Raw genomic sequence first — 10,957 nt, 5'->3', positions numbered from 1 at the left:
GTTATTTTATTTGTAAAAATATCATTGGGGTATCACTCCCAGCTTTGGTTATTATTTGTGTTAAAATCTTTTTTTTGTTCATTTACACTTGACCCGTGACCACAACATCCCATCTGAAACCTCTTTTAGTCATCCAGAACAACAGGTGGCGCTATTGATACTTTTTTTTTTTTCATCCTCTCTGGTCCGTCTTGTGTTGGTAACAAAATAACTGGAAGACGAAAAAAACAGTTATTAAGTTTTGCAAGAATCAAAGAAACTCTTTTTTTTTTTTAAATCAGGTAAACATTTTGCTCATTTGTTTTTATGTTTTATGTAAATGACTGTCTCTGCTTCTGTGTTGTTGGTCGCTACTACAACTTTAAACCTGTTTCTTGCTTTGGTTTTATTGTTGTTGAGCAGGCTTTTAATAAAAATAAAAACAAATCATGCAAGCTTCTGCAAAAGACCAATCCATAATGCCTGCTCACTCGCTTAATAATTATGGCTTCACTCCCCTTAACATTTTCACTTTTGGTCAACGCCAAATTTTAATGTATTTTGTTTGGGTTAAGTCAATGTAAAATACGCATGTTTTACATTGAATTTATTCTATGATACAAATAGCAATAGCAAAAAGTTTAGTCTGCATTTTTTAAAGCTGCCTTTTGCTTCGATTACAGCTTTAGGTTTTTTTCTGTGTATGTCCACCAGCTTTGCACATCTAGAGGTGGAAATGTTTACAGATTCTTCTGGCAAAGCAGCTCAAGCTCAAACAGAAAGTACAGAGTGTCCTAAATATACTTTCATCTGAACTAAACTCCTTAACAAGGCTTTGTGGGATGTTCAAATCTTGGAATATTATTCCAAGACAGGCCAATATTCCAAGATTTGAACCTTGCTTTAAACTTCTGCAGAACTTTTCAGCTGCCCTCTATGTGTCCCTTGGTATTCAGGAAGCTGTATGTCCACTACTGTTCTCTGACCTCTGAAGGTTTCACAGAACATCTGGAATTACACTGAGATAAACTGCATAAGGGTGGACTCTATTATTTGGTGATATCATGTATTATTTCCCTTCCTCCTGCGGTGTGAGGAGGCATTGAACTAAACTTTTATCAGGTCCAAATTATGCTGAAGGCTTATGTGCATTTTTATTTCTTTGAGCAGTTCAGAGATGGAGCTGCAGCTTCCTCCTCATGAGGGAGTCGAGCTCTCTGTGGTCGACATGCACACAGGAGGGGAACCTCTCCGCATCATTGTCGCCGGCTACCCAGAGGTCAGAGGTGACAGTGTGCTCTCAAAGCGCAGGTACGCCCGCGAACACCTGGACCACCTCAGGAAGGTGCTGATGTTCGAACCCCGGGGTCACTACGACATGTACGGGGCCTTGATCGTGGACAGCGAGACGCCCGAGGCCGACCTGGGGGTGCTGTTCATGCACAACGAGGGCTACAGCACGATGTGCGGACATGCCGTCATCGCCCTGGGTCGCTTCGCCGTGGACTACAAGCTGGTGAAGGAGCCGCTGTCGCCGGAGACACAGGTGAACATCCACTGCCCCTGTGGGCTGGTGAAGGCCTTTGTGGAGTACTCTGCTGGTAAAACAGGAGCGGTGAGGTTTCTGAGTGTGCCGGCGTTTGCCTTTGCAACAGGTGGGAAGTTGTTTTTTTATTTACACTCAAATTGTGGTCAGGTGGTTTTATACCTCACTGGACTGAATAAATGACTTTCCACCAGATGTGACGGTGACAGTAGAGGGGTTTGGTGAGGTGATGGTGGACATCAGCTACGGAGGCGCTTTTTACGCCTTTGTTGATGCACAGAGGTTTGGTCTGGATGTGAAGCAGTCCAGGACTCGGGATCTGGTGGACGCAGCAACGGCGGTGACCAGAGCTATTAAATCCCAGGTAGGAAACTTTCTCCTTTTACACTTCAAAAGGAAACAAGTCTAGTCAGCCACAGGGATGATAATAGAAAGAGTGCTTTCTTTTCATGTGCATGCTATTTACAAGATTGTCCACATACCTGTCTGTCCACATTCTCCTTTCTCTTTTCCTTGGTAGGTGAAGCTGCACCATCCAGTTAGCGACGACCTGGCGTTCCTTTACGGCACCATCCTCACAGACGGCAGAGACCAGTTCTCACCTGAGCCCACCGCCAACATCTGCGTGTTCGCCGAAGCTCAGGCATGTTCAGGGTCCCTGCACAATCTGGAAAAACCGACTTCACGTCATCCATTTTTCCATCCACCAATCTTATTTTTCCATTCTCCATCCCTCAGTCTCTGGTTTTTGCAGATGTGATATTTAAACTCCCACCTCTGCAGTGAGTTAAAACACGCATTATTAAACATATAATCTGTGCTGCCCCCGTCTGCCACCAGGTGGACCGAAGCCCTACTGGTTCGGGTGTTACAGCTCGAGTTGCTCTTCAGTACCACAAAGGTCTCATCCAGCTGAACCAGACCAGGACGTTTCAGAGCGGCGCCACCGGATCCCAGTTTACAGGAAAAGCTGTTGAGGTATGAGAAATCTTGATCTAGATACAGTTCTATGCAAAACTATTCACATCCTAGCAATTCTACATCTTGTCACATTATAACCACAATCGTCATTAGCATTTTATGTGGTTGGCAAAAAACAATTAAGTGCATAGTTGTAAAGAGGAAAGACAAATGTACAATGTTTAACTAAATTAATACTTTAAGAACTTAAACCGTTTCATGTTTAACCACAAAAAATGTCTAGAATATTCACGCTAAATCAATGCTGTAAATGGCCTGTTGGTTCTAGATATTTAAGTTAGCATAAATCCAAAATAAATAAATAAAGAAAAAAGTCTATATAGTAGCTTTCAGCTCTCTTTTTGTCCCGTCCAGTCAAAGGTTACCAGCAACTTGAAATAACATTGGACGGATTCAAATGGATCTAAAATCACATTTTAAATTTTTTTTCCTCATTTTTGGCTCTTACTATCTTTGACTAAAAGTTCACTACATGAGCAAAACAAAGCTCTCTTTACTCTTATTTAAAACCATCAGTTCTGACTCTTAAGCTGAGCTTTAACCTGATTTATGAGCCGATGTCGACTCCTGCGTCGACCCCCACAAACCGTTCTCCCCAGCAGTCCGAGATGAACTCTTAACGTTTCCGTTTCTCTTCAGGAGACCAGATGCGGAGACTTCAGGGCAGTTGTGGTGGAAGTAGCCGGCCGTGCTTTCTACACCGGAGTTTCACGCTTCGTCCAGGAGCCGCAAGACGAGCTGACCCACGGGTTTCTGCTGAAGTGAACGTTGTCGTCGACAGAGGGGATTTCACTTCCTTCATGGTGAAAGCGTTTGGAATATTACAGGCATGCACCAAGACGATACAAGCAGCAAATGTGTGGATTTGTCACTAAAATAAAGTGACAAAAAGCAATTTGGCAACAAAAAGAAAAAGTTAAATCTTGGTGAAAATTAGAAAATGCAGTGAATCGACCAGTAGATGGAGCCAGAGGTCAGGTTGATATGAGCATCAAAGATTTTGTGGCGTGTGATGTTCAGCTACAGATTTTTAACCAAATATTTTTTTGAAGTTGAATAAACACAAAACTCAAACGTAATTTCTACCATTTATTATTATTCTTATTAATATCCGATCAAATGGAAGGCAGTATTTAAATTATAAAACTTGAGTGGGGATGTTTTGACGCTGGATCGATTCACAAAGCTGAAATTCAAATACGTAGTTACCCTATACATGGGTTTTTAAATGCAGTGTAAATCCAGCCAGTGTGCTGAAAACATACTTAATTTGTTCAAATAAAGACATTAAAGTGGGGCAACTCTCATTATGTGTAGGGAAATATATTTCAAGAATTGTTTTCTGTTCTTAAAATGGCATTTAGCATAAGAATTATACATTTCTATGTGTGTGTGTGTGTGCGTGTGTGTGTGTGTGTGTAAGCACACACCCTTATATTTGGATATATGCTGTTTATGACATGAGTGTTCACACATGTTGAGAGGCTGCAGGTTGTGAGAGTACCCCACCCAACAAAGAAAAACTAACACAGTCAAGGCCAGCTCTTAACAGGAGAATGTTCAAATGAAACATATACACACACGTATATATAATAAATGCTCCCCATCAGTAATGAATAGAAAAATCCCTGCTTCTCTATTACTTTCAGTTTGTGTCCCAATAGCGCAGAGTCTCAGTCCTGTGATGTTTCTGCAGCAGCAGAGCATCCAGTCTGTCTGGGACACCTCAGGTAGCTGAACCTGGCTGCCTTTCTGTCTATGAAACCAGTCCGTACAAAATGGCCTCTCCTGGCTCCGAATGAGTCTAAAAGCTGCACGTTTCAGTTTGTGCATAGATTCAGATGTAGAAAAGCAGCATGAAAAGGGATCTTATCAAACAACCCCAAGCATCTCCCACACCTGGAGGGAGGCTGGTCTCCAGCTTCGTCTGAACAAACTGATCTGATTTGGTCAAAGTCTTATCAGCGTTTGGTTTCCACCCCCTCTCGTATGGCAATCTAACAGAATAAGATAAAAAAAAAAAAAATACAAGTTACTGAATGTGTTGTGTAGTGCATGGCTCTGCAACGAGGTCATGATTTATTCAGGCCTATCTGGGTGGTGGTGGATGAAGGTGCAGAGGAATGTGGAGGTCAGTTTGACCCAGCGGGAGACCGATGCTGAAGAGGAAAAACAAGCCAGCAGAGACGGACGTTTTAGATGTTGAGCTTCGTGACCGGCCGCTCCCTGCTCGAGTCCGTGCTCTGGTTGTTGATCCGTTTGCGGTTGCGTTTCATCTTGGACAGGTCCTTGTCAAACACTTCGCCTGACCGCAACGCAGACACCAGGTCGTCAAACTCGCCGCCGTCTTCCTCTCCGTTTGCTTTTGCTTTCCGGGCCTTGCGTTCTTTCTCTCTCTGTTCTTTCAGCTGGTGACACACAGGAACAAGCAGTTCATTTAGAAATCTCTCCAAGTGGATTCTCATTAACCTTCCAGCACAGCAGGGCTTTAGATCTAATATAGTGTTGGTTTACCTGCGCATAAAACCTGTAGAACAGTTTCATTTGATTTCAGTCATCTGCTGAACCTAAATTAGCAACAGCTGACTTGATGAACAGGTTTCTTTCCTCCTCTCTTCCTGTAATTATTGTAATTATTGCTGCCAATGTATCTGTTTATGCGCAGCAATTTGGCAACTTGGTGTTCTCTTAATTATGTTAGTCTGGGGGCTTTTAAAGATTTAAACTGACTCTCTATATATAGTTTGACCCTTGCATAAGAGAAAGTTTATAAAAATTAAAACTTGTGCACCTGGTTGCTGAACTTTTCACCCTTGAAAGAAATCGATACTGTCATAAAAATACAAATGTGCATTCAGACTTCTGAGTGAAAATGTAAATGGTTCATAAACAAACCTTTGCAGTCAACAATGTCACACACCTGAGCTTCCATTTTGGCCCTGCGCTCCTCCTCTTCCTTGCGTTTCCTTATGTTCTCGTTTTCCTGCTGAGCCTCTGTGAACGACTGCAGGAACTGGTCAAAGATGCCAAAGAACTCATCTGGCTGCATCTTGCTGGCATCCTCCCCAAAGTGCTTCACTGCCCTCAGGAACTGCAGGACCAAAGCGAAGAGGAACACAGAGGGGCACAAAGGATTAGATTTACTGCGTGAGTCAGCAGAAGCACGTCTTCCTCTGTCTTTTACCGTTTTATAGGCGACTCGTTAAGTCTTCGGCTTCTTTGAAATCGGAGCACGGCAGCAGAAGTCGGGAGCTTTGAAGCCCAAGTTAGCTTAGATATGACTGGCTACTGATTAGAGCAGAGTTTGGGGGCTGGAACCAGAGCCCAAATTAAGGCAATGTGTTTGTTGGGTGTTTGAAAGGAGAAGGTCCAGATGCGAGGTCACGCTGAGAATATATACCTTTAAAAATGAGATGTTTACAGCAGCTCTGACAGGAAAACCATAAGAGAGATCAAAGATGCTCTTAACGGATTTTAAAGCAGTCACTTCATCATTTTGGTCGTCTTTCTAACATCTTAAAGAACTGAATAAAGTGCAGCATATTGATACTTTAAATGCACTTTTATGTAAACAGATAGAAATCCAGTAGTATGATGTCATAATCTCAGATAAAAAGGAAAAACATGCTCAGGCATTAAGCAGTAATACTTTAATCAACCCAATAAACTAAAGTTTCTTTTGTGTTATTTAACACTGGCGCTTCACTTTAAGGAAGAAAAAGCATCCATGAAATATCATGTTTATGCAGCTGGCAGGTGTAATCCCACAGCGTGAAATGATCCTAGACTTGTGCTCCCGTTTCTTGGACCCAATAAAAAGTGAGAGGGCTCCTGCAGCAGGAAGCCGAGACGCTCCCCCCCCCCTGCTGTTCGCTTTCCTACAGAAGTGACTGATGGGGGTCAACGAGACGTGTAGAAACAGCTGCGCCGAGAGGAAACCAGAAGAGAGCTTTCAGCCCCAAGGTCTTGGAGTGACAGTGATGCACTCCTGTCAGCTCACATGTGGTTTTCTCCAGAAATCAACCCTTTCTGATCGACTCACCAGTTCCTTGGCTTCGGCGAGAGAATCTTCCACGTCGGAGAAGCTGAAGCTGGCCACGGTGATGAACTGGCTCACCACTGACACAAACTTGTCACCTACTTCCTGCGGGCGATTCTTCTGGAAGTCCAGCTCCTGTAATCGTAAAACAATAACAATAATAAAAATAAAAAAAAACGTCAATTGACAACGTGTAAAATTTAAACGTGTATTTAACATTATGTAACTGCTGTAATAGTGAGATGAATGTTTGACTCACACTCTCAACACTTTTTAAGCCACTGCGCAGGTTGCCAATGTCTTTCTCCAGCTCTGTCATGCTGTAAAACAGAGAAAGTGGATAATTGCCCACAGAGTGGAGTGATCATCTTTAAAACCAGTTTAATAGCAGACTGTGAAGATTGAATGCTTCCTTAACTATATCCTTAATAGAAAAAAAGAAATCAAAAGGTATTAGATCTGAAACTTAATGGATGAGGACCATACCCAGAGATTTAAATGATGTCAGTGACAAAAGTGAAAAAAAAATCTCAAATTTTTCTTTATACATTAAAGGTATAATTTATGCTTTGTTTAATTTTTTTTTTACAACTAATACTCTGTCACAAAAACTCTTTAAATTAGTAATCCATGCAGTAAAACATAATCATGGTGAATGGAGGAAGTTGAAAGTCTAAGTTTTCTACACAATCTTTGTGTGTCTTACTTGTAATGGTGTGTTAAACACACCATTACTTGTATTGGTGAGGACATAGAGCACCATACTAATGTAACTGTCAAAAGATGACTCAACAATGCAACTCAAACTTTGTCTAAATACAAAAAATCAAAGTGGTGTGGCGATAGGATGGAAGACATTAATCCTTGACAAAACTATTGAGCGTTCACCAGTAGTCCAAAAAACATTTTTATGAACAATTTAGCCAAAAGAAAATCAAATGTATATATATTTTTTTACATACTTGACTTTAGCTGCCTCTGAGACACTCTGCAGATCATCCTGGAACTTGAGGACTTTAGGGTATTTCTTCTCTAGGATGGTGATCAGGTAGTGCAGCAGAGTTATATTTCTGAGTTGAAGAGGCACAAAGGAGTGAGTAAGTGTGCTGTATTTGATGGAGCTTTACCAGAAGAATAAAACTTTCTCAGTTCCTTATCATACTTCGATATCGTCAGTGGTATGGCTGACAAACTTACTTGTCAATACTGGATTTGGTATCGGCGATCTTGTTGAGTGAAGACACTTTAAAGCCGTAAGCGTTGCCTCTCTGACCCTTGTTCATGTAGTTTCCAAAAGCAAGCACCACCTCCAACAGCTGCTTCAGGTTTCTACTGTGTAATATCTCCTTGGAAGCCTTAGTAAGACCTAAAACAAAGAAATGGGAAGCTTGCTTCAAAATGACAGGAGTGTGGATTAATAAAAAAAAATCCAGACATTTTTACTGGCAGCCCTGGTAAAAATATGGAAAAAGCCTAAAACAAATCATAGTTTTTATTGAAGTATTATGATCCCACACTGAAAAAGATCCCACCGTTATATTGCGCACATTTATTTTCTCCAGCTGTTAGCACTTTATACAGCCCCATTTGCAAATAGGACAGCACTTGGTCTTCTATAACATTTCACAAGGTTGCATCTTACAGAGAGAGGGGATTTCTGTTCAGGAGAGATAGTCCAGGTTCATGGATCCTTTCTGATGCCATTTTCTGTCCTACTTCAGTTTGGAGGACTGAGATGGACACACATAATTATGTTGATTTTGTTTCCGGTGAACAGTTTTTGTGTCAATTTGGCCACATTTTAATCCAGAAAACCCCCACCACTGTCTTTTTATGTTTTGTTTGGCAGAGGCCACCAGATTTTTTCACTCCAAATGCCCTGGTATTTCATAGAGTCAATGATGGGATGTATGCTAACAACATTCTAAGGGCCTTTGAAAGAGAAAGAGGCCCACAGCATCACTCATCGTTCACTCTACTTACTATTTAACCCCTTAGCGATTACACATATACGTCATAGTAGTTACAGATTTACAGCTACCACTAGAGGGGCCTCATGGCAGAATATTGGTGGGTCGATTTTATTTCTTTTAGTTAATCACAAGCTATAAAGAACACATATATACAACACCATTAAAAAAAAATCTGAAAAGGGGCTTAGTGTCATCTTACTGATATACAGAGTTTCAGTTATAGTCCCAGTGCAAGATAACCCAGGTGTTTTTCTTGCATCACTCCCAACCAACTTTTTATTTTAGGTTTATGCTACTGCAATAAGAGATGAATTAATTCTAAAGGCACTTCTTTACCAGGGATGCCAATTAATAAGACCGAGTCAAGTTAAATCTCATTCTAAAGCTTTGCTCACCTTCAATTTTGGGTTTGATCTCAGCAATCCTCTCTGCAAACTTCTTCTTGAAGTACAACGACTGAAGCCTCTGCTGGTAGTGGTTTATTCTGAAAGGAAGATGAAGAGCAGGCAAAATTAAATATGAAGAGGGAAATAAATAGATTTACTGAAAAGCCACAAAACAGACCCTTTATAAAACCAAAACTATTCATCTCACTTGATGACATAAGATTTGTGGTAGTGCAAGTATTTTTGCCAGGGTTCGTAAGAGCAATAAACTACAGAATACGAAGCTTGTGACAACCACGGTGACATGCGTAGTTCTTTCATGTCTCTATGAAAAGTTGACAGATTCTTAAAATAAAAATACAAAACTTTTTATTTTAGTAATCCCTTTTAGCCTTTCTTAACATCTGTTTGAAACAATGTGTATATACTATAGCTATTACATGTTATATGTTCTTTGTTTTTTTTACAGCTTACATAACTACAATTGCAAACTGGGGATAAAAATACTCTTACTACATTGTTGTTTCTATTTAATCATCCCCCAAATTTAGAAGTTGAGATTCACACTCAGGTATTGTTCGCTCCTAAGTAGAAATCCATGTGTTGTTTTATTTATTTGTCGTCTCTGCAACAAAGACTATTGTTTGAGCCACACCAACCTGAAGCTCCCGGCTCTCAAGTTAAGAGGATCCTGTAGGCAGCAAATGTAATTACCTGCTCATCTCATAGAGGAAGCGGTCAGGTTTGGCCATGCGATCCAGCTCATGCTTGTGCTCCTCCAGGAGATCCACATCGCTCTTCTCAGGAACAAACTTCAGCAACTGATCGAGCAAAATGAGGATATTTACAATCTGGCAGTAAGGCAGCAAATGTGTACAATACAATACGGGCGTTTCTTGCTCGATACGTCTGTGCTTCCATGTCCATACCTGCTCCAGCATGTCTTTAGGAAGGTCCTCATGCTCATCCATGGTAAGAATGGCTCTCTTAATCTCCTCATTTGAGAGCTTCAGTCTGCAGTACACAACAAGTGAGTCAGTTGAAAACACGCTTTGTTTCCGCTCAGTGTGACGGTTTCGTCTGAACTCACCGTGAGAGCAGGATGTTGCAGTTTTGAGCCCGACGACCATCAATGACTGATAGCTCCTTGACTTTCTTAGAGCTCAAGGTGTCGTCTTCTGCTTCTTTCTGTTTAGAGTTAAGATTAGAGCTATAGTAAACTATTTCGGCAGGAGAGACACTGAAGCAAAACACTGATTAAGCCCCTTTTCCACCAGACTAAGACTACACCACAAGATCAGAAAAATACTAGAGATCTGGCAGAAAGTAGATGGCTTAAGAGGGGTCTTCTGTGCTATGGTGCACCAAGAACACAGTGCGCTCCCCATTATGCTGGATTATAAGAGTTGAGATGTTAGATCCCAGACTTTGTTTAGCATGCACTAAACTTCTGAGGTGGTTCATTATCGTGCTGGTAGCATATCTGGCTCTGGTGTGAATGGCCTGGTAGCAGCAGTGGCTGCTTAGTCATGATGAGTAGTTCTTGGGGTCCGGTGCGGCTACGAAAACGGAAAATGTGAAGCAGAAAGCTCCACAGACTCTGCAACTGCTATGCATGGGGGGGTCCCGCCACTGCTTTGCCAACAAGGATGCTGAAGTGATTAATTCTCACTTTCCCAGGAAAAAAAAGAATAGGAAAACTCAGTACTATGTTCAAGTCTGTGGCTTATAAAATGCTCCAAGCTAAGGTTAAGTACAAAAACCTCCAAACTGCAATTTTTAGGAAGAGCCAGAACAGATGCAAGCTCGGATGCGGTGCAAATAAAAAATGCCAAATATTAACAGTGACAGGCTGGTGACAACACTAATGGTGTTTCCTTCCTCCAAAGCAAAGCTGAAACTGGATGTAGAGATGCAGAAACCTCCAATATTTTTCGCAAACTTCCAGATTGTGAGAAAACGTTTTGTTGCAGAGGTGGTAGGTGTGGTTCTAAACCATGATAAACCAGTGACTTTTTAATTCTAAGTCCCACAAACAACTGGGCAGTATTTA

At 41.3% G+C, this 10,957-nt stretch overlaps 2 protein-coding genes across 5 annotated transcripts in view; one reads left to right on the top strand and one right to left on the bottom strand.

The window, feature by feature from the left end:
* The first annotated feature begins 158 nt into the window (after nt 1-158).
* On the top strand, nt 159-3,454 carry LOC122825837 (trans-L-3-hydroxyproline dehydratase). Its single transcript, XM_044107420.1, has 6 exons — nt 159-281; nt 1,150-1,634; nt 1,720-1,889; nt 2,046-2,168; nt 2,366-2,503; nt 3,146-3,454. Exons 2-6 carry the CDS (start codon nt 1,157-1,159, stop codon nt 3,269-3,271), a joined length of 1,035 nt encoding a protein of 344 aa, XP_043963355.1. The 5' UTR covers nt 159-281; nt 1,150-1,156; the 3' UTR covers nt 3,272-3,454.
* A 128-nt stretch (nt 3,455-3,582) lies between these two features.
* Nucleotides 3,583-10,957, bottom strand: part of LOC122825833 (disheveled-associated activator of morphogenesis 1-like) — a 48,735-nt gene continuing 41,360 nt past the window's right edge. For all 4 annotated transcript variants that reach the window (XM_044107413.1, XM_044107416.1, XM_044107415.1 and 1 more), the window contains 10 exons: nt 9,995-10,092; nt 9,834-9,918; nt 9,619-9,725; nt 8,914-9,002; nt 7,743-7,911; nt 7,508-7,615; nt 6,805-6,865; nt 6,549-6,680; nt 5,427-5,597; nt 3,583-4,914 (listed from right to left, as the gene is read on the bottom strand). In XM_044107413.1, coding sequence (XP_043963348.1) covers nt 4,702-4,914; nt 5,427-5,597; nt 6,549-6,680; nt 6,805-6,865; nt 7,508-7,615; nt 7,743-7,911; nt 8,914-9,002; nt 9,619-9,725; nt 9,834-9,918; nt 9,995-10,092 — 1,233 coding nt within the window. In that variant the 3' untranslated portion in view covers nt 3,583-4,701. The remainder of the gene's footprint in view (nt 4,915-5,426; nt 5,598-6,548; nt 6,681-6,804; nt 6,866-7,507; nt 7,616-7,742; nt 7,912-8,913; nt 9,003-9,618; nt 9,726-9,833; nt 9,919-9,994; nt 10,093-10,957) is intronic.

The sequence above is a fragment of the Gambusia affinis genome, linkage group LG22, assembly GCF_019740435.1.
Source record: "Gambusia affinis linkage group LG22, SWU_Gaff_1.0, whole genome shotgun sequence".
NCBI lineage: Eukaryota > Metazoa > Chordata > Actinopteri > Cyprinodontiformes > Poeciliidae > Gambusia > Gambusia affinis.
Note: the sequence above shows the minus strand (reverse complement) of the source record. Positions and strands in the feature narration are given on the sequence as shown.